Genomic DNA, 27,469 nt, shown 5'->3' with positions numbered 1-27,469 from the left:
GGGGGGGAGGCAGCAGTAGAAGTAGAAATTTCTACCTCCCCACCAGGCTGCAGGGACGCCTTTCCTTTGTCAAACAAGAAATAGGGAATGAGGAGAGGAGCCTCTGAGTGTGTGTGCACATTTGGATGATGGAAGTGTGCACGTGTGTGCGCCCGTGGGTTTGAATACAGACACGTGTGCACGTGTGAGCGTGTGTGTGGGTGCACTTGCATCTGAGAGTGTGTCTGTCCACGAGGGGCTCGGCAGAGATGCAGGGGCCACTTCCGGCGTGGACATGCTGAGTGGGAGGTGCCCGCTTGGTAACCAGACTGAGATCTGGAGCCTGGGGAGGGGTCGGACCAGAGGAAATGACTGTGCTCTGGGGGGAACTAGCAGGCCCAGCAGCAGCCCCGGGAGCAGGGAGAAGTGAGAAGCCCCTACCTGAATGGGGGGACGGGCAAGTGCGGGTCAGCAGTTGCAGTGGGGGGGTGCCGAGGCATTGCGGGGGCAGGAGAGACGGGGCAGAGGGGAGGCGGGAAGGCAGGCCTGGGTAGCGTGGATATCAGACTGTGGGCAGGGGAGGGCTAGAGGCTGGAGGGGTGGAAGATGGCACCAGCAGCTGGACGGGGGGGTGCCATGGAGGGCTCCAGGGGGCTCTGGACACAGGGTAGCATGAGGGAGCCCAGCCAGAGCAGGTCAGAGCCCAAGGAGCAGGTGGGGCCAGGAGAAGGTGGGGTTTCAGGGTCTACAGCCCTCGGGCCCCAACAGTGAGAACCAGATGGCTCCTTCCTCCCCATGTGTGAAGCCCCATAGCCTGGGTGGGGTCCCATGCCGAGTGGGGAGGTGTCCGCAGGGCCCCGGGCCAAGCCTGCCCCGTCTCCTGCCGTCCTGGTAGCTGGCGGCCTCAGGCCCGGGCGCCGTGGGGCTAATGCACCAGCCTCGGCCAAGGTCTGAGCAGGAAGCCGGGCGGGCGGGGGTCCCCGGTGCTCGCAGCCTAAAAGCCGCACCTCGCACTGAGGGGCCTTCTGGGGCTGCTTCCGCAGGAAGTTCTCCCTAGACGACCTGCTGACCAACGTCATGCTCTACTGGACAACGGGCACCATCACCTCCTCCCAGCGCTTCTACAAGGAGAACCTGGGCCAGGGCTTCATGGCCAACAAGCATGACCGGTGAGTCTGGCTGAGCCCGCACGGGCCGCCCGCCGACGGGCCTCCAGGAGCAGCCGGACCACCCACCCTTGACCCCCAGGGAGGTCCTTTGATGGCAGGACCATAGGTGCCCAGGGTGCCTGGGATGAGAGCACGGTGTCACTTTGCTCATCGAGGAAACGCCGGGCCAGCCCCATGTGGCATCGGTGGTCCTGGACTTCCGGACCCTCAGGGGGCAGCAGTGGGGAAAGGGGAACGCAGCTGGGGGGGCTAGCGGCTGTCCTGTCCGGCTCAGCCGATGGGGAGCCCGCGTGTTCTGCCCGGCCAGCCCTTCTGGAGAAGGCAGCTCTAGTGGGTTGGACTTGAGGGGGTGGTGAGAGCCCTGGTCTCTCCTTCCTTTCTGGCTCCCTGTGGGAGGGTTATCGGAGCCCCCTGCTGCGGGGGGACAGAGGGGACCAGGATGCCACCTCACTCCTCAGTGGGATCGCTGTGTCTTCCAGGATCAAGGTCCACGTGCCCACAGGCTTTGCTGCCTTCCCTTGTGAGTTAATGCACGTGCCAGAAAAGTGGGTGAAGTTCAAGTACCCAAAACTCCTCTCCTACTCCTACATGGCCCGCGGGGGCCACTTTGCCGCCTTTGAGGAGCCCGAGCTGCTGGCCCAGGACATCGGCAAGTTCGTGGGGCTGCTGGAGCAGGGCTGATGGCCGCGGGGCGGACTGTCACCCCGCAGCTCCCTCGCCGAAGGCTGCCCCCGCCCCCCGGGCAGCTGCCGAGGAGCAGCAAGCCTCCCCCCTCCCCGTCTTCTCCTGGTGACAGTGTACACCCCCACGCCTGCTCCCGCCCCTGCCGGGCCCCTGCTCACTGCCTGCACAAGAGCAGGGGTAATAAACGATTTTATTCTAAGAGTGGCTGGAACCAGGTGACATGGGGCCCCCCCCAGTACACCTGGCCGGTCGGCGGTCTGGGCTAAGGAGGGGACCCTGCTGGCTCCAGGACACTCCACCCCCTCCCCGTGTCCTGGGCAGCGGGGTGGCGGGGGCTGGGCCACACACGGCCCCTGAGGGGTGGGCCCCCACGCACACCGCCCCCTTGCCCCTGGAGGCCGTGGGAGGCTGCAGTTCCCGCCCCCGCAGGGAGGAAAAGGAAGGGGCCACCTGCCCTTCCAGCCGAGGTCGCAGCCCACCCAACCCGGACTGGCCCAACCCGGACTGGCCCACGGCCTTCCTGCTCCCGCAGCGGACTCCCGGGACCGGAGGGGGAGGGCTGGATTTGGAGAGGGGAGCCGGCATGAACCCCCAGCCTCATCTGGACCCCATCCAGCCTGGATGGCCGCAGGCTCTTTGGTTATGCACTGGTTGAGTGTGCGCCTCGAGCTGGGGGCTCCAGGGGGCTCCTGCATTCTCCCCTCTCCCCCGTACCTGGCACCATCACCACAGCAAACAGGGCTGTGGGTGCACAACTCCAACACATGATGCTGCTAAAACCCCAGGGACGGCTGGACATTTGTGCAGGAGGGGGACCTGGAAATGCCGGGCCCTCGGCAAGCGAGTGGGAGCACAGAGCTGCTCGGCCGGAAAGGCCGGCGCTCACCACCCGATGGTCGTCCTGGCCCGTCCTCCTCGGCCAAGGACAGGCGCACCTTTCCAGTTCCATCTCTTGAGAGCAGCTGTGCTTAAAACAGGTGGGGTCCGAGTCAGGCCACTTTTCCGCCTGGCTCTCCTCTCCTGGCTCCGGGCCTGGCCCGGCCGCCCTCAGGCCTCCTGGTAGGCGGGCGGCCCACTGTCACTGGCCCCGGGGCCCCGGGCCGGGCACGACCCTGGGACGGTCCCGCTGATGCTGTGGATGGCGCCGTAGGTCTGCCGCCGCTGTGGGGACAGGGCAGTTCTCTCCGAGGACAAGCCCTGCAGAATCCGGGGCACGTAGGGCTGCCAGAAAACGGGGGGCCTGAGTGCTCTGAGCGGGAGTGGGGGCCCAGGCAGGAGACTCCGGACCCAGTGCTCCCACACTCCGCCTCTGCTCCTCCCCAGAGCCGGGCTGAGAAGGGGATTCGGGCCATCCACCTGCCCTGCCTCCTCCCTGGTCTGCAGGGGCAGGTGCCCTGCGGGAATGAGTCCAAGAACCTTCTCTCCGCCGGGGCTGGTCCCAGGACAGACAGCCCTACGGACAGCCTGACCCAGGGGAGGCGGGGGCTGGAGAGAAGGCTGCCAGGCCCTGGCTCTGTGGGGGACGCTGGGGCCTCACGCGGCAGGCAGGCGCTGGGGCAACCCTGTTTCCTGCTCACTTCCTCGGCCACAGGCGCCCACCAGGCCGCTCCCGGAGAGGCCCAGCGGCAGGCATTAAACCCGCAGAGAAGGAACCCGGGCCGGAAACGGAAACCAGGGGGCGGGGCGGCACCTTGGCCAAACGTGGCCTCACCTGCACAGGGATTAGCCATTCCTTCTGGAACGTGGCTTCGCCCGTGCAGGTGAAGCGTCCCGCGGGACTAGGGATTCCTTCTGGAACCGTGGCTGCCACGTGATCAAGGCGCTTCCGTCCCCCGGGGAGCCACTCCGGCTCGGGAAGAAGCAGAACTTACCGTGAAGGGTGCCGGCCGGGGGGCGTCTGCCTCATTTCCTCTGTCACTCCCCGAGTCCTCCATCTGCAGGTGACAGCAGAGACTCGCCATGATCAACAAAACCGGGCTCCCTGAACTAGCACCCTCCAAACACACAGACTGTTAACAGCCGGGATCCCCGGACCGGCGGGTGCCAAGCTCCCAGCAGCTGAGGACGGGGAGCGGGGGGGGGGGGGGGCGCGGGGGGGGGGGGGAGGGGGGGGCGGGGAGAAGGCCACCAGCTCGAGGGGCTGTGACAAATGGGGCGCATGCCCACCCCCTGCTCCTCCCACATCCCCTCACCTTGTAGTTCAGCGGGCTGAGGTGCCTGAAGCATCCAAAGCAGGTGTAGGCCACACAGACCAGGATGGTGAGCAGCACGACCAGGAGGGTGAACAGGGTGAGGGGGGCCTTCAGACCTGGGGACAGAGGGACACCAGCCATGCTGGAGGGGGAGAGGGGCAGCTGGTGCAGGAACCGTGTGTGACCTCTCCCACGGCCGGGAGCACCCAGGGGGGCACCCGCTGAATGGCTGGCATTATCTCCGGTCAGATTTCAGGAACTGGGACCCCAAGTCAGTGTTCAGCTGCCCGCTTCCTTGCTGGGCCAGCTCCCGGCAGGCTCCACTGCCCTGGCTACATGGGATGGAGGCCCCCCTCACCTGACCGGGGCTCGGTCACAGCCCTCCTGCCTTTGTTGTTTGCCGGAGAGTATTCCCCTCTCCTCCTGCGTGCTCCCACCTCCACCCTGTGCTGAGGACCCGGTCCCACCTGTGCCCCAAAGGGCAGCCTGGACCAGCCTGCCCCTCTCCGGTTCAGGCCCTCCGCGCGGATAAAGGGACCACCTTCTCTGTACAGCTTCTCTGCTGACTTGGGGTCCCCAGGGTCCCCCGGACTCTGGCCAGCTCAGGAGCTGGGTGGTCAATGCTGCCCCCAACCAGCCCTCGCCCGGGCACCATGTTCTGATTGGGCACCAAGGTGAAGGACCTGACAGGCTGCTATGAATGGGGACTGGGAGGCCCCGGGCTGCCTCCTGCGTCCACCCCACAGCCTGCCCTGGTCAGAAGGGCCCCTCACCCAGGCGCAGGAAGGAGAAGAAACAGAGCCAGAAGAGGCACAGGATGGGAGCAGCCAAGGCCTGGTTCACGGCTGCCAAGTGGATCCTCTTCTCCAGCTTGGCCGGGAGGTAGGCGAAGTAGAGGTTGTGCCGGTCCACCATGTGCTTGAGCAGGATGTAGATGAGGCCTGCAGAGATGGGCTGTGAGCTGCAGACCTGGCTGGGCCACGGGGCTCCTCCACCTGCCGCCTCCTGGGGCTGGTGATCTGTCCGATCGCATGAAGCCCAAGTAGGGCTAGATGCAGAACCTGGCTGCTCGCGTCCTCGTTCTTTCTCTCTCTGCTCCCCCCTCCCAGCCTCTCCCTGACACCAAGGAGTAGAGGTGTCTAGGACCATTTTGCAGAAAGAAGCTATTTTACACCCAGATGCCCGGCCTCAGCTTCGTCCTGGGCCCTCCCCCACGAGCGCCCCCCCCCCCACCCTGCAAGGCTCCCCCACTCTCCTTCCCTTCCCCAGCCATGCTGACCCATTGCACCCAGCAGTCAACAGCTGCCCGAGGGTCCTGCCTCAGGGGCGGCACAGAAGGTGGGTGCTGCCTCTTTGATCGTATCATGCTTTTTACAAAATTGTTTCGTTTTTGAAGAGTAATACTATACATTTTTTAAATAGTTCAAGAGCATACAGGGAAAACTAAAACCTCCTCCTGCCCTGAAACCTCAGCTAGCAAGGCCAATGGTCCCTTGAGTGTTCTGTTTCCTTCCAGAATCTTCCATCTGTCTGCAGTTCTGATTTTTATTTTATTTATATATGTATATTTTTTTGGTGGCAAAATCGAGGAACCTGATGTTTATTTTAGTGGCAAGGTCTTGGTCTCTAAAGTCAAACGGTCCCCGGTTCAAATGCCGGGTCTACTCCTCACCCCGTCCCACTGGTGCTTCATCCGCGAAACCAGACCTGCCTCGCAGGCGTGCACCACGCGGCACGGTGAGGACCGGGCCACGGGCTCGAGCGAGGGCTGCTGGTCAGCAGCACAGCCGCTCAGGCCCCCACCCCCGGGCCACTCACCGAAGGGCGCGATGATGGGGCAGGTGATGCTGTAGGCCATGATGACGGTGAAGACACACAGCATCCATGCGTACATGGCCCCGAACTCATACTGGAATGCCTGGTTCTGGGCGGGGAGGCCAGGAGCTCACCCGGGGCCGCCAGGGGACAGCGCGGAGGACAACTTCGGAAACGGGAGGTGCGCAGCTCCCCCTCCCCGGCCTCTCGGGGTCCCTGTGCCCTCCGCAAGACCCCAGCCTCGCTGGGCTCCCACCCAGGCCACCAGGATTCGCGGGCCCTTCGTGTCTCCCTCGATCTGATCACGTCAACCCAGCAGGCTGGGAGGTGGGGGGGCAGAGGGCGGAGAGGGTGCTCAGGACAGACGGGAGAGTGACCCCCCCAGGCTCCGGGGTCAGACCCCCGGGGAGCCACCCGGTGCGGAGGCTGGGGTCCTGGGAGGCAGTCTATATGCCGTCCCTGCCCGCCGCGCCCCTATACCTGCTTGATGTTCCTGCGGTCAGCCACTGTCTTGGCCATGAACATGCGGAAGGTGTAGAGCACCAGGCCCGGCAGCCGGACCAGCTCCATCCCGTTGCCGATGAAGGCCGAGGCAATGACGTAGTTCACAAAGAAGGCGCCCTGGTCAGGCAGGAAGACGCACCTGGGGGGCCGCGGGGGGTAAGCCGAGGTCCAGGAGCCTCTCTGCCACCAGGGAAGGCACCTCCACAGGGCTCACTACTCCTTTCCTCCCCGGGTGGCTCCGTTCTCAGGAATAAGTCTCAAAGAATGAACAAGATGGCCACCAATGGAGTTTCGGCCTCAGAGATGAACCATGTTTCTGCACATGAGGCGCAAAGTAGGTCAGCCCCCTCGGTGCCCGCCGAAGGATCTGCCCGGCCTCACCCCGCCAGGCGCCTGGGAGGGGTGCTGGGGTCGCAGGAGGAGAGGACTTCCCGGGGCAAAGACCACCCGCCCCCCCATGCAGCCCCAGCCAAGCCCCCCAAGGGATGTGTCCCTGGGACGGCGGCTCCCAAATGCAGTGTGGACAATCCTTACTCCAGCCTGATGTAGGCTTCTGAGGAAGTTTTGTCAAAGAGCCACCGGAAGAAAAAATCCAGACTGGGGAAAAAACAAAAAGAATGCCGTGAGCACTTCTGTCCCTTGCTCCCTGTGCTCACTATGCATTTTCACGTTTTTCTGCTCTAAGCAGCAGGTGGAACCTCCAGGTCCACGTCTCTTGTCTAAGGTGCCCCTTTCCTCCAGCATCACCGATCAGGGCCGGCTTCCATAGCAACTCCCCCCTTAAAGCACACAGATTCCCCTTTCCCGAGGGCGATGGTCCATGCTCCGTTTCGTGTTCAAGCTCCATTTAAGGAAGAAAGACCATATTTCCAAAAGAATCAGTGAGCCAGCCCAAGGGCACCCCAAGTGGGTGGGCCCAGCGTGGATGTCGCCAGGGATTGGCATGCACCCCCAGACCACTTCCCCTCTCCCGGGGACAGACAGAGCTCTCCAGGGGTGACCGGACGTGAATTCAGGGCAGGAGGTCGTGGTGGGTACCTGGTGAGGCCGAGGGAGGGCAGGATCAGCACCATGAAGATCAAGAATATGTAGACTTTTGACATCATGATCCGGTTTTCTCCTGACCTGCAGGAAGCCAGAGGTGGGTCCCCCCCAGTCCCCTAAGTGCTCCTGGCGACCCGGGAGGCCCCTGCTGGGTGCCCGCTGCCCTGGGGGCGGGGGCGGAGGGCGCACGCCCTGCTCACTCACTTGGTCCAGTGAGACTCCAGCAGCGTGGAGTAGTACACAATGGTGGGCAGCAGGGCCGAGAAGGACCACAGCAGGAGGGTCGGGAAGAACTGGCTGATGATGGGGTCCTGGAAAACAAGGGCCACGGAGGAGACAGGTGGAGGGGCGATGGCCTCCTGGTCATGCTGCCCCCCACCCCCACCCCGGAGCCAATGCTGGGCCTGGTATGGGGTAGGTATTCCATCACGTTGGCTGAGTGGGCCGTAACCGCCCTGGACTTCAGTATAGCTCTTTGGAGCGAAGAAAGGAACTTCACACACAGCTGATGTCCGCCTGTCCGACTGACCAGACCCATCGCCCCGTGGCTTCCCTCTACACAGCGAACAGTGGCGGCCAAGGGGAGCGGGCATGCTGAAGCGGGGCCCCCCCAGACGACCGCCCGCTCAGCTCCCGCCGGCCCAGTGGGGGGCCAGTCCTGTGTGTGCCCCCTGCACTCACGGCTGCTGTCACACGAGCCAACCAGCTTACTACTTTCCCTGATAAAATGAGCACAACCATAGAGAGAAAACTTCATGAAAACAAGGTGGCGTACTTCAGAAAGACTCGATAAAGGCCAATTCCTAAAAAATGCTACAGAACCAGGGGCGAATTGGCAAAGGCGTGAATATTTACAGGCTGTAAATGCTCCGACCACACATTAGCTCACGAGGTCACCATCACCACAGCCCCGTGAAGATGCTAAGGTAGGTGCTTTCACTCCAGCCGTCGGATGAAAATCCGAGGCTCAGAATTCATCAGCCAGGGGACGGCGGAGCGAGGATCAGGGCCTCAGAACCTCCTGCCCTGCGTGCTTTCCCAGCATGATTAACTGAACGCCAAGCGGAATTGGAAAAAAGAAAAAAGACTTAGGGTAATGTTTCAGCAGAGCTAGTCATGGGAAACCAATACCTTTTTAAGCAGAAACCAACTTAGGGAGTGTTAGCTATTCTCGATATATCTAAGATTTTAAAAAATAATCTATTATCTAGATTCTATGGTTTTGTAACAAGATTATCGGATGCCAGAACATGGAAGAAATAATTGCACCCTGCTGCCCCAATCTGTGAAGCACTTGTCACTCCTTCCTACCCCCCCAGCCCCCCCCAGCCCTCCCAGGTCCGGTGTCAGCCACCTGTCTGGCCTGGGGGACACGTTGGGGAGCTAAGCTGTGTCCACGGGCCACTGGCGAGTCTTGAGCAGGATGCGGGGGTGAGGGCAGCCCCAGCAGAGGCCCCAGCAGGAGCGTCCTCTGTGCACGCGTACCGCTGGCTGCACCCCTGCTCAGAGACGCTGCTCCCGGCTCAGTGCCCTCCCCTGGCTCCCGTTCACCCAGCACGCCTTCTTGCAGGAGGGGCCTTGCAGCATGGTCACTCACGTTCAGCTCGTGGATGGGTTTGGTGACATTGAACTTGTCTATGGTGGACAGGATGATGGAGGGCGTGGTCAGGAAAAACAGCCCCACGAAGAGAGTGAAGTTGATGCCCAGCCACTGGAACCACCAGCGGAAGCCCTGGATGGAGAGGTTCTTCCTGCAGAGGGGAGGACACAGGCCCTGGAGACTTATCTCCCAGGCTCTGGCTGCCCACCACGCCAACAGCGGCCGGAGTAAGTGGGTCAGCAGGTCAAGCTTAGACACGGCAAGGCACCAGACAGAGGGCTCTGGCAGGGGGCTCGTTTCGACCTCAGGAGTACAGGCAAGTGCTCTGTACTGACCTTCAGCTTCAGCCATGTCAAATTTGGGGTCCCTTTGAGCTCAGAGGGAAAACAGGCTATCCACCACAAACATGGCTCCCCGGCAACAGCAGGGGGGCCAGAACCCACCAAAGAGATGCCATGAGCACCCAGGCAGCAAGGCTCTGACCCGGTACGTCTCGGCCATGTCGGCAGCCTTGGTGACTAGTGACACATCCTCCCCAGCAGGGCCAGGGGCTGGGTGCAGGGAGGGGGAGGCAGGGGACAGAGGGGCCGGGGCCCCACTGCAGCCTGTCCCGGCCTCCCACCCCACCAAGAACAGACAAACCACCCTGAGTTTGGTAAGCCCTGTGACGTGAGAAGCAGGACCTTCGGAGGCCAAGCTAGAGCCAGTGGACAAGAGCCCCCAAAGCTCACTCTCGGGGTGGGGGACTGTGGCCAACCGTGCTGAGGCCTCTGCTGGGGCTGCCCTCACCCCTGCATCCTGCTCAAGGCTCGCTAATGGGCCCGTGGACACAGCGTAGCTCACCAGCGTGTCCCCCAGGCCAGACAGGTGGCTGCATGGGGGGGCGGTACAAGAGCCGGGCCCACGGGGAGCCTGCCTGGCTGCTGAGCCTTGCAGTGGGGGTCCCAACCAAGGTAACATACACACTACATTTCAAAGATACTAAGTATGAGAAAGAGAAAAACATCTCAACTAAAAAATAACTGATCCCGTGTGGAAATGATACTATTTTCCATATTTTGGATTCACTGGAGTGAAACCCGGGGCATGGACACCCCCCCCACACACACATATCACGCCCCCCAGCCCTGGCCCAGAGAGAAGCAGGGGCTGCGTGCGGACCTCCCTGACCTCCAGTCCCCGCCCGGGCTTCCAGGTGACGGGGCAGCTCCCGCAGGCCCCAGGGCCTCTGTCCCACCCCGGCCTGGCCCGGGGGCTCACCAGCAGATGTCCTCGGGGTAAGTGGCAAAGGCCACTGTCCATTTGGAGGTGCGGAGCTCCCTGCTGCTGGAGGACGGCTGGGGCTCACCTTTCCACCGCAGGTTCTGACACTTGCAGGCATTGAAGTCTTTCAGGATGCTGACGGGAAAAGCAGAAGTGGCCAGGGCCCGGCCGCCCGGGGGCCACGTACAGACATGGGAGATGGGACCCAGCGAGAGTGGGGCCCCTGGGGCAGGGGACCTTGGCTTTATTAGTTTATTACAGGTAATGCTTAGAAAAGCCTTGCCTGGCACCCACCAGGGAGGATTCCGTCGAATCCCTAGAACAACCCGGCAAGCCAGGGAGGACTCCTGCTTTACGGATAGAGAAACTGAGGCCCTCCCACTTAGGCGTGCGCCCCATCCGTCGGACTCTGCCTCCCACGCTGTTGCACGGCCTCAACCCGCCGCTCCTCCCCGGGCCCCCCGCTCCGGCCGCTCACCCCGGCTGGCGCTGTGGGCACATCCTGTGGCCAGGCCAGGGTCTCACCGGCCCTTCCCCGACTCCTTCCCACTCTGACACCCACCCCAGGACAGCCACCTCACCCCTCTCCATCTCCGTGCCCACCCACCCCCACTCCTGCCTTGGAACACCCCTTTCCACGGGCACCCTCCCGGCTCTCCCCTTGTGGCAGGGTCCATTCCTGGACCTGTGCTGCCGCAGAGAAGGCAGGGGGAGGGGCATCTGTGTGGCCACCTGCTGTCCCCAGTGCTCTCCCAACCCCAGGCATGGGACTGCTCTGGGAGCCAGCGCCCCATACCAGCCTGCACCCTGCAACCCTCCCCAGGCCTCGGCTCTGCAGAAGGGAGTGCCCCAAGTGCCCAGGGGGGTGTGCATTTGTACAGGTTGGGAAGCCGGGCACAGAAGAAGATCTGAGGTCCAGAGTGGACATCTGAAGGAGGGCAAAATGCTGGACAGAGGCAACGGGATCCCTGGGGCAGCTGGTGAGAGCCCAGCAGGAGGGTGAGTCTGCAACAACCCGAGAGGGATCCGAAGAATCGACCCCGCCCAGCTGTCACAAGCACAGGCTGGGATGAGAGGGAAGGAGATGGAAATGCTACCGGCAAATCCCTGGGATGGATTCCGCAGGACCACCTGCATCCGACAGGGACAGCAAGTCACCTGGAGGGGGACGGGGAGTTGGCCGGGGAAGGGTCCCACTCACTAGGTGGCCATGGACTTCTCCTGGAAGGTGACGAAGGCCATCCCCAACGGCCGCTCCTGGACCCGGCACTGCTCCTCGGCGATCCTCTTGGTCAGCCGGTCCTTCAAGCGCGTGTAGTAAGCGATGGCATCCTCCTGCCGGCGGACACACCCCCCCGTGACCACGCGGCCCTGTGGGGGTCGGGAACCCCGTGGCGCACTCCTGCCGGGGCCGGGCCCTCACCCACTCACACCCCGGCACTTCACAGAAGCAGAACTGGCCGCAGGGCTTGGGGTTGATGAGGGTCCACTGGCCCGTCTTCGCCTGCAGGTTCGCATAATAGCTCAGACTCTTCTCCGCCTTCTTCCTGCGGGGGCGGGGGGGAGGGGAGCGTCAGCCTCGCGCTGACCCTGTGGCGCACACCCCCCGCCACCATCCAACCACCGGCCGCCACCAGACCCAGGAGTTCAGAGCCGCCCTGCTGCCTTCCCCAGCGGGGGCTCCGGCCACGGCCAGCGGGAGGGAGGCAGGGGCCTCAGCGGGGGAGGGGCCCATGCCGCCCGTACCTCTCCTTGCACAGGTGTAGCAGCCTGGCCACGTTGTAGCACAGCTGGACGTCCAACAGCTCACACGTGGGGTACGCGTCCCTGTGCCCAAAAGATGCCCGTTGGAACAGGGAGTCTGCTTCTCCCTCTCACCCTCCCCACTCTCATGTGCTCTCTCTCATTCTCTCTCTCTCAAATAAATAAATAAAATCTTTAAAAAAAAAAAAAAAAGATGCCCGTTGGAAAAGAGGACCCCCAGGCAGGGAGACCCCCAAGTCTCCAAGGCTTTTTGTGTGCCAGTAGAGAGCTCTTTTCTCTTTATTTTTTATCAAAGGGGGAAATTTTGAAATGTAATACAAAAAGGCCTTTTTTAATAGCATGAAAGTCAGTGCCTGCAAGTGACAGGTTTAGACCCTCGCGGCTTTAAATCAGCAGGCGCTTCTGGCAAAGGCTGAACACCATTGCTGATGTCCTCCACCCACCCAAAGGAAGAGATTTATCATTGGCTCTAGGTCACTTTGACCTTGGACCATCACCGAAACCCTATCCAGTGTGTGACCCTTTTGAAGGTCACAGACATTTCAGGTTTAATGAAAGCAAAGACCCTCAGCCCAGAAAATGTCTGCACACGCGTTAACCGTCATAGTAAGATCGCATCTACTTGTTCGTATGCTGTGCGTACCCTTGCTATTGGCAGGTACCGTTAGACGATTAACTGAATCCTCATCAGAATGTGGGAGGCTTCATCCCCATTTTCCAGATGAGGAAAATAAGGGTCAGAGAGGTTATAGGGCTTGTGCCCTAGGCCACACAGCTGGTGGCTGTCGGAGCCGCGATCTGAATCCAGGCAGCCTGGCACCGCCGCACGATGCTCCCTCCCCAGACACACAAAGTCCTCACCCACACATGCCATGCACCCTCTGGGTCCATCTTCGTGAGACAGACAAAGCCCACAGGCATGTCAGCCATTGATTTAAACAGCAGGACAAGCCAGGATCCCAGGAAGAGCACCAGGGAAGGGAACCCCAGTGTGAGCATCCCGGCCACAGGGCAGATGCCCACGTCGGTCCCCAGGGATTGCCGCAGCCGCATGCACCAAAAGGGCCTCCTAAGCTAGGAGATCTCTGATCCAGTGTCTGTATGGTAGGAGGGGTCTTTTCTTTTCTCTTTAAGATTATACATCAAACGAAACAATGGTTTTCAGTGTTGCCCAGCAGGCCCCTCGGGAGGTATTTCAAGGAACAGAGAAAAAGCACGCCAGTATCTGTTTACATAAAAGAGTATTTCTAAAATACTTGGAGCTTCTGAAAAGGTTAGTCAATACATTTAAACACTCATTTTACAACTCTTTAGCGTTCTTCACAAATGGTGCTCAGTTACACCATCCTCCACCCCTAGTCCGCTCTACAGACTAGTGACTGCTGAGCTGGTGGGGAGTGAAGACGGATAGAAGCCTGGCTCCCTCGCCTGCAGCCCAGGGGGTCCAGGGGCCTCTGCACCTGCTCTGTCCCCCCACCCCTGTCCTGATGCTCCATTCCCAGCCCTGCACATGCTTCCTCTCCCCCCCGCCCCCCTGCAGGAGCCCTGGGAACAGGTGCTCAGCGGGGGCTGCCGGGAAGGAGGTCCTGCCCTGGAGAGCTTGGACTCACTGAATGGTGAGCTCTGTGAGGACAGGGCTCTGGACACACGTGCCCCCTCCCCAGATGCCCTCGAGGGGCGGAAGGGCCAGCCGCAGGCCCTCCCCTTCGGAGACCAGCTCTGTCTCAGGCTTCGGTCTCTGCACAGCTGATGCTGAGAAGCCCACAGGAGATCATCTTCCCTATGCTCTCAAGGGCCTGGCCTCCTCTCCAGCACCTGCGGTCACCCGGGGCGGCCGTGGTGGCCGGCAGAGGGTAGGCCGCCCCAGCCGGAACCCTTCCACGGCACCAGCAGCCACGCGATGACCATGTGGCAGGGCCAGGCCCTTCTCCAGGTCTCCGGGTGCCCGAGCAGAACACGGAGTGCTCCCCTAAGGCACCTGTCCCACCCACAGGGGCCGCAGCCCCGCTCACCGGAAGTGGCTCTCCACACTCTCCTTCTTGGTGTCTCTGGGGAGACCCGTGATGAACAGGGTCCGCCTCACCTGCGGAGAAACGCGCCAGGGAGAGGAGTCACCGGGCAAGCCCGTCCGCAGGGGGGCCCCGCTCTTCCGCCCTGTTCGAGCCTCCCCGAAGGAAACAGCAGGAGCTCGGAAGGCTTGGCTGCTCCGGGCCACCTGGCGGAGCCCTGATGGATGCCGTGCCCACAGCATCGCCTTCCAGACTGTACACACAATACACGTCAAGCAATTCTGCGAGCCTCCCTTGCATGACGAGAATGGGAGAAGGAACCCAGAGACGGTGAGGGACTCAAATGGGGTTACACAGCAGATGAGAGGAGGACCCAGGCCCAGAACGAACTCACAGAAACTCCTCCTCCCCATCAAGCTGTGGGTTACAAAGAGAGAGGGCTGCTCCCAATCCGAACTTCAAGAAGGTACTTAGGATAGGCAACTATAAGCCCAGACCCCACAAATTTAAGGGCTAGTTGGCAACACAGAAGGGGATAAATCCATGTCTAAAATAATCCTAATTTTTTTTAAAAGAGAATGTCATTTTTAAGTGCAGACATGCCAGCCACATTCCACAGAAGCCCTCTGTTGAAGCTCACTGCTCCCAAGTCCCAGGCCATCTGCCCACCCGCTGGGGATGCCACTGGGCTCTGACCCCCCTGGGCCCCCAGCCGCACTCACCAGGCTCTCCTCCTTGTACCGGATGGACTGCGTGTGATGCCGCATGAAGCCCACAGTGAGGATGAGGTAGAGGACAGCGAAGACAGTATGCAGCCAGAGAAGGTCATTGCTGGGGGGGGCCGGGACACCACCTGCCATCAGGGCTGGGCTCCCAAGCCAGGGTGGGGGTGCAGGGGCTGGGCCCGGGGTCCCCTCATGGTGCTGAGCTGAGGGCCAATGGCTCCATCCCAGCAGATGCCTCCAACAGCAGCCTCGTGGCCAGTGCCCCTCTAGAGCGGGGGGCCACGGGGCCATGTCCATGCCCACCACCCAGCCACACGCGCTGGCTGCAGAGGGGCTCTCGCCCATCGGCCCACTGGCTGAGGACTCTCTGGCCGAGCCCGGGCTCTGGAATCTGCCCTCCCCTTGGTCCCCGCCCTGTCAGCACCCTCAAAGCCCCCACCCCATACTCACTCGTTCTGCAGGTTTGCTATCGTTGTCCTCCCAAAGCTGTAAGGGTCTTTGTCTGCAGAGAAGCAAGACACATAGTTCCAGGGTCAGGCTAGGGGAGGGGGAGGGAGCACGGCAGCCTCGGTATGTGGCTCCGGACCCGTCAGAGGACCTGACCATCTGTCCAGTATTTTCAGAGCTCCACCAGCCAAGGCCTCTGCTGTACCTGACAACTTCTCCCCAACCCACCATGTGGGGAAGTCAACTTTGAATTCCTCTTGCTCTGAGATTCTTGTGACATTCCGTGAGAAATCTAAAATCATCCTAAGCTGGGCCCAACACCAAGTTGGGAATCACTGGAATCCACTTCTTATAAGTAGATTTTTGGGATGCCCGGCTGGCTCTGTCGACAGGACACGCGACTCTTTTTTTTTTTTTTTTAAAGATTTTATTTATTTATTTGACAGAGAGAAAGAAAGAGCACAAGTAGGCAGAGCTGCAGGCAGAGAGAAGGAGAAGCAGGCTCCCCACGGAGCAGGGAGCCCGATGCGGGGCTCAATCCCAGGACCCTGGGATCATGACCTGAGCCGAAGGCAGACGCTCAATGACTGAGCCACCCAGGCACCCCAGGACGTGTGACTCTTGATCTTGGGGTCGTGAGTTTGAGCCCCACGGTGGGCGGAGAGACTACTTTAAAAAAAAATTTTTAAGAAAAAAGTGGATTCGTGATGGCATTTTGGAAGCTGGCTTCCTGCAGTTGCTTGGAAACATTGTTCCACACTCCAATTTTGACTTTGAGCATCACAAACATCTTCCAGATCACTAATTATGTCCTCCTGATTGGGTGGGGGCAGGAAAGTGGAAAGCACTCTCCAAAAGCCTGATTTGACAAATCTTGGGGTTTTATTCCTCATACTCGGACAGAATCAGAAATTGACGGGGGGGGGGGGCGGCTTTGGGCGGGGGGGGGGGGTCTTCTCTGGACCTTTGGGCAGAAGGGAAAGTTCCGAGAGTCACCTCGAGGACTCCTCATGTCTGAATCCGAGCATGAGTCCTGAGGTTCTGCCCTATCACAAAGAGCCCCGCGGCTCTGCTCAGGCCCGAGTCATGCAGGACAAGGGGTCATTACCCAGGAGGTCACCCGAGAGGTTGACGGGCAGGATGATGCACAGGGACAAGCAGCTGACCACCACCAGCAGGAAGATGATGTGTCTCTGGAAGGACAGGTAGTGGATGGCGTCCTCCCCACACCACTCCAGGATCTGGTCATCGCTGGCCAAGACACGCACATGGAATCTCAGTGAGCAGCAGTGGCCTCACTCAGTCCTCAGGACCATCTGGGAGGCGGGTTCCCGTCCCACCCCCACCGCTCTACATATGAGGACGCAGCCCGCGTCCCCGGTCACACAGCTTGTGCGGGCACAGCAAGGATGGGGCCTCCTGAGCCTGCCCCGTTAGCCCGCCACACCGCACCCCCAGGAAGCTGCCGTCTCAGCAGCCATCTGTGCAGGGGCGAGGCGTGGAAGCTCAGCCGCACCGCAGCCCTCCCCGCCGCTGTGAATAAGCAAAGTCACGGCAGGGTGGCTGCCAGGCTCGCAGCCCCCACTCTTTCCCGGGGCCCCCCTCAGGCAGGGGGAGCCGGTTCCCAAAGCATGGAGCATTCGGGGCTCAGGCCCTCTGCTGCCCCGCCTCCTCCCTGCGTCCTGCGGTGGGGGGGGGGGCCCCCACAGGCGCTCCACCCTTTCCTGGGTGCCATATTTGGAAGCTCCAGCTGGCTTGGGGACCTGGAAAATTCCAGAGGCCGACAGCCAGACCTCTGTGCCATGGACACAGGATGGGGACCCCTCTGTCCCAGTCCCCTGACAGGGAGCTGCCCCAGGATCCAGCTTCCGGAAGGAGTAGTGATGAAGACTCAAACCCATGAATGAGCAATTCTCATTCACGGTGTTTCTGGGACATGCCTCTGCCTTCCGATCTGGCTAGGAAAGGCACTTCTAAGGACCCTGCGGGGCCTCTCTGAATGTCGGTGGGAATGCTGGCTGTCAGCAGCTGCTAGGTTTAACTGTAGCCTCGGAAACATCAAGCTGCTGTCCTTTCTGCGATAGGGACAGACGGGGAGAAAACCCGCGGAGCGGAGATGGGCCAGGATCATGGTGACAGACAGGATACACGGCAGCACCGTGACAGCCCCTCCATGAGAAGTGCGTGTCCATGCAGGGGGCGCAGGGGGTGCTGGAGGGGACACAGAACCATGAAAATGGGCCGAGGGAGAGGAGCCCACTGCAGAGCAGATCTGCCCACCGCCTTTATGGGTTACCATGGAAATGATGAGTCAGTGTCTGCCGCTGCCCCGCCCGGCCCAGGGGCAGGGGCGTGGCCTGAGCCCCACCCAGCCGCATCCCCCCCCCCCATTAGCCAACCGAAGAACATGCCCTGGGCGTCCCTCAGGGGGAGGGTTCTAGGTGTCCTCAAATTTGTTCTCACTGATTCTTTTCCTTCTGTGATGGACTTATTGCACGGAGTATGTTATGACCTCCAGCGTCAGGAGAAATGCCTCCTGGTGACACGATTTTGCGGTGGTGGAGAAGGGTGGGGTTGGCAAATGCACCTCTCCCCCTTGTACAGTTGGGGAACCTGAGGCCCAGAGAGAGGGACATCCCCAGCATCCCGTAACTGCTGGATATCATCAATTCTGAGAGGTGCTTTGCATATCTCGGCACCGTGAAAGGGTGCTGCCTACGACCGCAGCGGATCCTGCTTGATAGGGTTTCTCTCTGCAGGCCCCACATCTTAAAAACAAGGCCACTTTTAACCCAATGAGGTGAATGTACTGAAGCATCATTCTTTCTCCTCTCTGCACTAAACCAGACACGGAAGCCTGCTGGGAAGAGCCTCCGTCGGGCGTGCTGGTGTTAAATACCAAGGGGCCATCGTTTCTGCCTAGAGCACAAAAACTCAGTTCCGTGAGCTTGTGCAGGAGCTTCTGGGCCCCCTTTTCTTAGCCCCCACATTCTGCTCTGGGCCTGAGCTAAGAAGCAGCTAAGAGACCCCCATCTCGGGGTTGGGCATTTTGACCTTTCCTTCTCACAGGCCAAACACGCTAACCACCCCGCCCCAGACAAAGACCGACAGCCAGACACCCCCCCGCTCCTGCTCCGACCCACACGCAGACACGGGTGCACGCGCACACCAGCCACCTGGGCCGTACTCACTGTAGGCGGAAGATGGCGGTCAGCCAGGGGCAGCATCCCTGGAAAGGCAGAGACCAGGGGTCAGCCGTGGACGTGTGTGTCTTTAGGAGGCAGATGTGATCACTGTCCGTGCCCTAAATAACCACCTACCCTCCCGTGATGCAAAAGCAACGCTTTTGTCCCAAATTCAGGAAGCTACCACGTGTCCCCAAAGTGACAGGGTCTCCACACTCCCAGTCCTTTGTGACAGGCACCCTATGCCTGGAACTCTTGCCAAAACCTCTCAAGCTTTGACAATTTGCAGAATCATACAGGCTCCAGGGGCAAATGCTGAACTTGAAGAGAGAGCGGGAGGGTGCTCAGGAGAGCCTCAGAGAAGCTTCTGCGGGCTTCTTTTAGGTTGTCCCGAACGACGGGCTGAGACGTGGGATGGATGCAGGGAGACAAGCCTCGTGGATGGGACAGTCCCCCCCCGGAGTGGGGTTACGGAGGGAAGAGGGGGTCTGTAGGTTTTACTGTCCATCGCGTCTCTTACGCACAATCCCCCCAAAACTGGGCTGCCGCCCGGCTGGGAAACACACATATCTAGTTGTCATCCATTCGGGGTGACAGGACTGGATAAGGCATGGTTCCTGCCCACAGGTGGCTCAAGCCAGCAGCAAGTCAACAACGAGCTGTCACACTTGTCCCTGAGTGTTATCACAGAGACGAGCGCTGGGACGGCAGGGGATTCGGGGAGCCCTCTGCCTGAGAGGTGACCCCGTCCTGGGCACCCCAAGTCAGGTGGTTTGGTCGGTGCCGAGAAGAGCTGTCACCAGCACTGGCCACTCAGGACGCAGGGTCCCAAGTCAGCCGCTGAACAGGTGCGCGGCGGCCTGCCCCTGCCCCCACCACAGCCACGGCCGCACCGCTCCCTTTGGTACCAACCAGCTCGCTTTCAAAATCTTGTTGCCCGAAAGAGGAAGATGACGACAATCTCTGGAATCTGGACTCACTAGAAACACAAAAGAGAAGAATGACAGAAAAGTCTACACCTGACGTCCCAGACCAAAGCTACAAGCCTGCCTCAAGGTCTGGCACAAGATACAACTTGGCCCACGAAATGTGCGGATGCCCACACCTGGGCGTGTGAGACGTGAAACTCTGCCTCACAGGGGTGAGTGACGAGAGCTCGGGCATGAGCACCGCCCCTGTGCCCCGCGCCCTGGGGCCTCAGGGCCGCGACGCCCACGGGTCCACCTAATGGGACTTCAGAGCGTCGACGTATGTGATCTGCTTCCCAATGTGTTAAATAAAACTTGGAACAAATGCTGCATTTTGTCCAATCTACAACACCACCACTTGTAAGGGACGTAACTATTCTATGGCTTTGCTTTCGCAAATGCCGGCACGGAGGCTGCAAGGAAGGAAGGTGCTCGAACACGCCGCGCCCCTGCCGCACAGACCACGTTTCAACACGGCCCATGGAGCAAGAGTGGCGGGGGTCGCCCGAGGAGGCCCTGGGGGGCAGGGTGGCCCGGGCACACTTGCGTTTCCCCTGTGGCTTCCTATTCTGCACCTGACGCAAGATCCTGGCGTGTGGCAACAGCTGGGGTTGGAGATGCCAGGGCGCAGGCCTAGACTCTGACCCCCCCTTCAGGTGTCATGAGCCGTCAGGGCCTGGGGGGGGGGGTCTGGCCAAGGGGGGCCCTGCTCGGCAGACTCCCCGACGCTGGCTGAGCGAGGGCCACCAGCCCACGCCGACCCCGAGCGAGGACAGGGGCAGCTCCCCTCACCCGCCTTGCCTCGCCCCCAGCCCCAAACTAGCTCATTTCCAAGAAGAGACACTTGAAGATGTTCAAGGTGAGAAAGCCATCGGCATCCTTCTCAGCTGCTGACGAAAGCCCTACGTGTGCAAGCAGCTAGATTTCCTCCACGGCCTGAAGCCAACAGCACTTCTGGCACCGGCCTGGCAACGGACACGGTCTCATGTCAGCGTCTCGTGTGGGCCACCCGCCCGTCCCGGCGACACCCACGCACACACACTCGAGGTGACGTGTCCTTGTTACCTGTCTGCTTCTGACACCAGGGCAATGCGGCCATAATCCCAGAATCTCCTTCTTATGATGGAAAACACCAAAATTAAACACTAAAAGGAGAAAAGAAACCAAATCAGGTGACCTGTACTGAGCGCGGGACAGCTCACCCCGTTCCCCAGCGCCCGTCCCCGGTGCCCGAGGCACGACGGCATCCACAGTGCGCTGGGCTTCCCCCTGCGCCCCCTCGTCCTGCGCACTGGCCCTGTTCTCCACTCTTCTTCCCCAGCCCTGACAGGCCTTCCGCTGCTCCTGAGCAGGGAGACAAGCTCTGGGCCCACAGCTGCCCTGGGGACCAGCCTCCCTCCTCACTTCACACCGACATGCAGGTTTAATTACAAGGAGGCAGAGCTGCCCCAGGCTGAGCCGCAGTGGTGACACCTTTGCCTGGTGTCTGGTTCTCCCGGAGGGGCCATGCCCACCGAGGACCTGGTGCTCCGGCGGGCTCGGCCTCCACTAGCTGGGGCCCTCGGCCCATCTCCCTAACCCCCTTTAGCTCTAAAATCTGTACATTCTAGCTCTCTCCTCCCTCCCCACACCTCGGCCCTGGCCGGTCCTCAGACCCGCTGGGCCTCTCCCTGCTCCCTGAACAGGCTCCCTCCCTCAAGATTCAGGGAGGGCGCCTGGGTGGCTCAGATGGTTAAGCTCTGCCTTCCGCTCAGGTCATGATCCCAGGGTCGTGTCAGATGGTTAAGCTCTGCCTTCCGCTCAGGTCATGATCCCAGGGTCCTGGGATCGAATCCCACATCGGGCTCCCGGCTCAGCGGGGAGCCTGCTTCTCCCTCTGACCCTCTCATGTTGTTTCTCTCTTGCTCGCTCTCTAAAAAATAAATAAATAAAATCTTTAAAAAAAAAAAATAGATTCAGGGAGGCAGAGGGAGGGAGTCTTTTTCCTTGAGCACAACCCTGCCGGCCCCAGTCAGGAACTGAGCTTTTAAAAGTGGGTTTTGGGGTGCTTGGGTGGCTCAGTTGGTTAAGCGACTGCCTTCGGCTCAGGTCATGATCCTGGAGTCCCAGGATCGAGTCCCGCATCGGGCTCCCTGCTCGGCAGGGAGTCTGCTTCTCTCTCTGAACCTCCCTCCTCTCATGCTCTCTCTCTCTTTCTCTCTCTCAAATAAATAAATAAATAAAAATCTTTAAAAGTGGGTTTTGTCCCCCTGAAGGGAATCCAGAAGGCCAGAACCCCAGGGGGGCCCTGCTCCTGCTCTCTGAGAGGTTAGCTCAGGCGGGTGGGGAAGCTGCTGATACACCTCCACAGGCAGGTGAGTCCTGTCTTAGGGTAAACGTGAAGGCTGCTGGGCAGGTGCCTGCCCTCCTGCCCTGCCGTGCTGCCGTGTGGACCTTTCCCGCGCGCTCACGTTTTCCAGGCCCCTCTGGCTCCCAGGGGCACCCCGAGTGTCCCATGATAAAAATCCACCACTGCCAGCGACTCTCTCCTCAGCCGGGCCCCCCTCAGCGGCGTCCGCCTCCGTCTCCAGACGTCTCTCCTTGGCTCACCGCCCCCACCCCCGTCCCACCCCATTTACTCTGATGGGCTCTGTCACACGTTGGGAGAAGGCATCAGGAGGCACCGGCCCACGGGCAGGCAAAGGAAGGTGCGCCTGACCCCAGCACCTGCCACCCGGCCAAAGGGGTCGGCACAGGGGAGAAAAATGGTGCACTTTAGGCTGGGGCTTGTTTGGGAAGCAGGAGGTCTACACTAACGAGAGGCCGCTGTGTGCCCCAGCTCTGAGGAAGGGGGGCCTTTTCCGAGGTCTGTCCTTTTCTCCGCGGCTGATCCCCTAAAAGGCCCAGGACCCAGTGGGGACGGGAGGTGAGGTTTCTAGGCCGGGAGGTGCGGCCACTCTAATTGGAACCCACACCTTCCATTCACAGCTCTTGTCCCTGCGGACCCCCCCCCCCCCCCGCAGCCTCCCCACGCGACAGGCTGCTAACTCCGGGGGTGCTCAGCTTCAGAGGTACAGCCACGTGGGCTCTGTCCCTGCAAAGCCCGACGGGATCTTCTCCGGAAATCCCGCAGCTAAGATTCCTGACCTCCGCTGTCCAGAGTGGCACACGCAGGCCGTGGCCACAGCAGGTGGGTGGCAGAGCTGGTGTCCACACTCAGGTGGGCCTGGCTCCTCACCTGACCTTCCCAAAAGGCCTGGGGACGGGGTAAGGGCGGGGAGGGGGACATGGTTCAGGAGGGGTCTCACCAGGAAGCAGCTGACGTCTATGAGCAGGACGGTGGGGACACCACCGAAGGTGACCCCCTGCAGCACGGTGCTGTTTTTGGCCGAGTTGTAGCAGTAGGAGTCGTTGGGCTGGTCCCCGATGCCCAGCCGCTCACGCATGGACACCGCCTTGGACTGCCACAGCTCCAGGGGGCGGGCGCCGGTCATCGCGCCTGTCCTCCCTGGAGAGCAAACCCGGGCCGACGGTCAGGGCGTGGACGCCCCTGCGGTCTCCCAGCCTGCACTGGCAGAGGCCAAGGTGGGGGCCAGCAGCAAGGAGCCTGGCAGGGCCCATGAGAATAGCTCCACTGTGGGGAAAGCCCCAGGGGTCAGCCGGGCAGGGGGAGGGCTCATCCGGGACAGAGTTGGCAGCCTCCCGGGAGTGGGCGAATGGCCAGGGGCCGCCATGGCCTCAGGGGCTGCTGCTGAGGGAGCATCCTGTGGGGGCCCCAGAGCTCCAGTGGGCAGGCAGGGGAAAGACCTGACGGGAGGGAGATAAAGGCGGGGAGTAAACGCAGGAATCAACACATTAGAAGGGACATCCAAGAAGGCGGCAACGGTCGGTGCCCTGGCCCCACTGCTCCTGGGCTGTCCAGCTGGGCCTCCGACACAGACCCCTCTGCTTGGAACTGAGGCTCAGGGGCTCAGCGCCAAATCGGCCTCAGAACCAGCCTCTTCCGGCCCTGCCACGCTCCCTGTCTGGCTCCCCACATTAGCTCCGTGAAGGCCCAGAAGGGGCAGCCAGAGAAGGTGGGGTGGGGTGGGGGCCGGGGGAGATAGAGGAGGATGGGAGGAGGGAGGGGGCTCCTCAGGGACCCCTGGAGCACACCCCAGCTCTGTCCTGCCACCCCCACCCTCCTGGGTACCCTTGGTCTAACTGGAAGGCCCAGCATTTCCAAAGCAAATATTCCTCCCGGCTGGTTGTTGACCTTTCCTTTCTGAGGCTCCTGGCACCCCTGTGAAGCTAATGGAAATCTCCAGTGTTTGTCTCCTTGACACCAGGCCTCAGAGTTAGCGCCCGAGTTCTGGCCCCTGCCTCACGCTGTCTGTGGCTGAAGAGCCAGCAGAAATACTCAGCAACCCTCCCTCAAGCTCCCACCTCCCCACATCTGGGGATTCTGCTAGGTCTGATATTTTTTTCCCTTTCTTTTTTTTTTTAAGATTTTCTTTATTTATTTGAGAGAAGGAGCACATGAGTGGGGGGGGGGCAGAGGCAGAGGGAGGGAGAGAAACCCTCAAGCAGGCTCCCCACTGGGCGAGGAGCCTGACACGGGGCTCGATCTCACGACCCTGAGGTCACGACCTGAGCCAAAATCATGAGTCAGACTACTTAGCCGACAGAGCCACCCAGGCGCCCCTGGCTCTGTATTTCTAAGCTGCTATAGGAACAAAACTCTTGGGACAAGAAGAAAAGGTACAGACAACCCAACCAGGTGTTTGGACTACCTGGGAATGCTGCTGAGGTGTGTATGGGGTGCTGAGGGCCACTCTGACCCCTGGGGCTGGCAGGGGACAGTCTCACACTCATGACAGCAAGTGCAGGAAGGGGGTGGGGGTGGCAGGTCCGGGGGCCTGGGAGGGGCTCCAGAAGGCCGAGTCACTTTCTCACCCCCGCAAGAGACTTGGCAATGGCTGGAAGATATGAGGCCTTGCAGTTGGTGGCTCTGAACAGAGTCACAAAGACTACCTCTGGGACACAGATCCTGTTGCTTTCCCTGCTCTAAATGTCACCCAGCAGCCCCACCCCGACCGCAGGGCCTGGCCTGACGCTGCACGGCCAGTGGCTGCCCCTCCCTCCCGCCCAACACTCATCAGCAGGAAGGACTTGGGCGTGTCCCTCAGAGAGGTCCTCACTTGGAGCCGGCTCCCCCTCCCGCTCTGGCACAGACAGAAGCGGCCCCAGCCACCTCCCAAGATGCCTTGGGCCTGCTACTCATTTCCTGCAGGGCCTTCCTGACCCCAGGACCAGGGAGCACCAGCCTTCACAGGCTTCCCTAAAGAACACAGACGGCCCGAGTCACCGAGGGCTGCCTTTTCCAGTTTGGCACAGGGCCCTGCGCTCACACCTGCCCCGTCTCTGAGCTCAGGCACCCACATGGAGCCTCTGGCTCTTCCCTGGGGGCTCCCCCAGTCTGCTCTACCCCCCAGCTCCCAAAACTGGTGCTGGGCTCTCCTCTGTGCTGCTTGCTCCTCCCTCCTCCCCCCAACGTCAGCAGCCTCCCCCCTCTTCTCTGGCTCCAGGCACTGCGGGGACTGGGGAGTGTCCACCCCATGGGAGCAGGGGTGGCTGTGGGCTCCGGGTCAGCCTCTGAGTCTAGGACCTCATCGGGGCCCCAAGGGCAGCTGCTGTCCAAGGACTAGAGTCAGGAGAAGGAACACAGCACAACAAACAAGGAAGGCCTGAAAGGTGACGTGGGAAGAAAAAACAAATCCTCCTCATAAAATGCTCACAGAGGGAGCAGTGTCCCTGGGAAGGGGCGGCCAGCCAGGACTTCTAGAAGGGCAGCAGCCCCGTCGGAGGAAGGTGAGTCCTCTTCCTCCGTCGGCTCCAGGCACACCTCTAAGTTACCTTGCTCCTGCCAAACAGGCTCCCCAGGGTGGTTTTACAAAGTTGGGTAAGAGCTGGTGAGGTCAGCCAGCAAATACTACCAGCCCAGGAGGGAGCCTCGGGGTGCCCCGGACTGTGGCCGGTCGGGCCAGCCCCTCCAGGGGAGGCGCCCAGCTGAAGGCAGAGCCAGCCACCCCCGCAGACCTTTCAGCTCAGTCGTGAACTGTCCCTGGGCTATACACACGTCACATCCCAATTCTGCTGAAACATCACGGTGCCTCCAGGACCAGCCCCCCTGCAGCTTCCCGAACAGACAAGCTGTGAGCCAGGCAGCTGGGGGCCCAAGCACCACAGGGCAGCCCTGCCGGGCTGGGGAGGAGGCAGGGAGCTGGCTCAGTGGGGGGAAGCAGCAAGTAGGCCCCGTGGCCACAGGAGCCTAACTGGCCCCGACTTGGCCCACGGGCAATCTTCCCCTATGTGTAGACCCGCTTAGTCCAAGCCTTACCCGTGCCTTGCAGAGAGCTCTCTAATAACCTGGGGGGAGGAGAGGCTGAGCCACCGCTGAGGCCCTGCAGCCGGAACAGCAGGTGACTTGGGCCCCCAACTCCAAGCTCAGCCCTTGGGCACCCCAGAGTCTGGTAGTGGCCATCAGGAGGGAGGGCTGAATGCAACAGCCGGTCTCAAGCTTGCCCACTGCCCGCCTGACTTGGCAGCAAGGCTGGGCCCCTGACCGGCAGCACACCTGACCATCGACACCTTCCTTCCAGAAAAGCCAACAGAATGTTGCAGGAGGTGCGTGAGCCCTGTCGGGTCTTGCAAGAAGGGCCCATGCAAATTCAGGGTATTTTTTATCAGCACAGACCTTCCAATTCTGTTCCAACAGCGAGACCACAAGCAGCTCCAGCCCTTCTGCCATGGGAGCTAACTCGGATCTGCCGGATGCAGGAGAAGCTTGCGAGTGAATACAAAGTTCTTAAAGCACCACCAGACAGGACCCGGGACCCTGGACAACGGTTTCCCTCCATAGACATGGGCCCTGGAGCCTCGGGGAGGCAGGGCACCCAGCAGTTACCTGAGCAGGCTCTGCACTTAGGGTACCATGTTGCTTAGACAAGTGGCTTAAATGCTCAGTGCCTTGACTTCCTTCTCCGTAAAATGGGGGCGATGATGTTATTCCGCTTACTTACACGGCTGTCCATGCCATGAAGCACTTAGCCCAGGGCCTAGTCCCAGCGAGCACTCGAAAGCTCTTGGTTTTTAAGTCACTCCTCCAGCTACTGGGAAACAATGTCAGGACTCCCTCTGATGTTTTTTCTCTGTTACAGCCCAGTTCAAGAGAGATCTTTGCCCCGACACTAAACAAGGAAGAGGTCGTGTGAAGAGGAGGGGTCCTCTGCTTCTGTTCCCATTCTCCGGAGGCAGAAGCACACTTGGGACTCTGACATGTGTCAGAGGAGGGGAGGAAGGAAGAGAGAAATACTGGTTGTTCCTGCAGTGAGGGATGACGGAGAGATCTTCCCCCGTCCCCCACGAGTGTCTTCAACCCTGTAGGCGCCAGGGCCTCCGAAAGGGCCCAGCGCGCCTCCACAGTCCCCCTTGTGCCCGGGGCGGGCCTGGGGAGCACAGCCCACCGGCCGAACCAGGAAGCCGGGACACTGTAGGCGCAGCCGCGCAGGTTCGGCGGGGAAGGAAGCTGGCGGTCACTCGGTCTCCCGCACTGTGGAGTCCTGCCCTTGAGAACACCACCGGCGGCTGAAAGGTGGAGGCCACCCCAGCGTCTCAGGTGGCCAGTCTTATCAGGTCCCCGGACCTGGGCGGTTTGGGTTTCCTGGCAGAACTCTCCTCACCCTCCCCGAACGCCCGGCCTCCCTCCGCGGGGCGCCGGCAGGGCCGCGGGCAGGGGTCCCTGAGGGACAGATAGCCCCGGGGGCTTCTACTCCTTCCCAGCGGCAGAGGACTCGGGCGCCCGGCCCCTTCCCAGGCCTGCGAGGCACAGAGTCCGAGAAGGAAGCGCCCCCACCCCGGCTGCGCTCCTCTCTCCCCGTCCCGGCTGGGAGGTCGAGCTTCCGGGGACAAATCCCCGGGGGGAGGCGAGGGGAGAGGGAGTCTCGCAGGGGGAGTCCGGAAAGGCTGTGGGCCCGGGACCCGACCCTCCGCCCCCTCCGCCTCGCCCCTTCCCCTCTACCTGCGGCGCGGGCGCGGCGGGCTCCACCTGGCTGGACGGCGCGGCGTCCCCAAGCCCTTAAAAGTTGCAAAGGGAAACTCCGG

The 27,469-nt window shown here is 61.2% G+C and overlaps 2 protein-coding genes across 3 annotated transcripts in view; one reads left to right on the top strand and one right to left on the bottom strand.

The window, feature by feature from the left end:
* EPHX1 (epoxide hydrolase 1) overlaps window positions 1-2,031 on the top strand; it is a 30,296-nt gene extending 28,265 nt beyond the window's left edge. The window contains exons 4-6 of the mRNA XM_044916202.1: window positions 875-927; window positions 1,023-1,148; window positions 1,628-2,031. Of these exons, the coding sequence (XP_044772137.1) occupies window positions 875-927; window positions 1,023-1,148; window positions 1,628-1,829 (381 nt within the window). The 3' untranslated portion in view covers window positions 1,830-2,031. The remainder of the gene's footprint in view (window positions 1-874; window positions 928-1,022; window positions 1,149-1,627) is intronic.
* TMEM63A (transmembrane protein 63A) lies at window positions 2,017-27,469 on the bottom strand. 2 transcript variants are annotated; one of them, XM_021679503.2, is made up of 23 exons: window positions 27,387-27,469; window positions 22,636-22,835; window positions 20,414-20,493; window positions 19,293-19,359; window positions 18,387-18,424; window positions 16,304-16,446; window positions 15,199-15,250; window positions 14,746-14,854; window positions 14,027-14,097; window positions 11,997-12,077; window positions 11,674-11,797; window positions 11,452-11,585; window positions 10,248-10,385; window positions 8,985-9,138; window positions 7,592-7,698; window positions 7,382-7,468; window positions 6,878-6,940; window positions 6,320-6,482; window positions 5,843-5,948; window positions 4,798-4,965; window positions 4,025-4,140; window positions 3,704-3,766; window positions 2,017-3,053 (listed from the first exon to the last, which is right to left on the bottom strand). In XM_021679503.2, exons 2-23 carry the CDS (start codon window positions 22,819-22,821, stop codon window positions 2,880-2,882), a joined length of 2,424 nt encoding a protein of 807 aa, XP_021535178.1. In that variant the 5' UTR covers window positions 22,822-22,835; window positions 27,387-27,469; the 3' UTR covers window positions 2,017-2,879. The 2 variants fall into 2 exon arrangements, with proteins under 2 accessions (XP_021535178.1, XP_021535180.1); XM_021679505.2 differs by lacking the exons at window positions 2,017-3,053; window positions 3,704-3,766 and having other exon boundaries at window positions 4,050-4,166; window positions 27,387-27,449.

This window comes from Neomonachus schauinslandi, chromosome 6 (genome assembly GCF_002201575.2).
Source record: "Neomonachus schauinslandi chromosome 6, ASM220157v2, whole genome shotgun sequence".
Classification (NCBI taxonomy): Eukaryota; Metazoa; Chordata; class Mammalia; order Carnivora; family Phocidae; genus Neomonachus; species Neomonachus schauinslandi.
Note: the sequence above shows the minus strand (reverse complement) of the source record. Positions and strands in the feature narration are given on the sequence as shown.

Bases quoted from the DNA above. Each gene is read 5' to 3' on its own strand.
- TMEM63A (XM_021679503.2), bottom strand. From the start codon at position 22,821: ATGACCGGCGCCCGCCCCCTGGAGCTGTGGCAGTCCAAGGCGGTGTCC. The intron at 20,494-22,635 runs GTGAGACCCCTC...TTCTCCTTTTAG, and splicing joins TAGACGTCAGCTGCTTCCTG to TGTTTAATTTTGGTGTTTTC. The intron at 3,767-4,024 runs GTGAGGGGATGT...TGTCACCTGCAG, and splicing joins TCAGCCCGCTGAACTACAAG to ATGGAGGACTCGGGGAGTGA.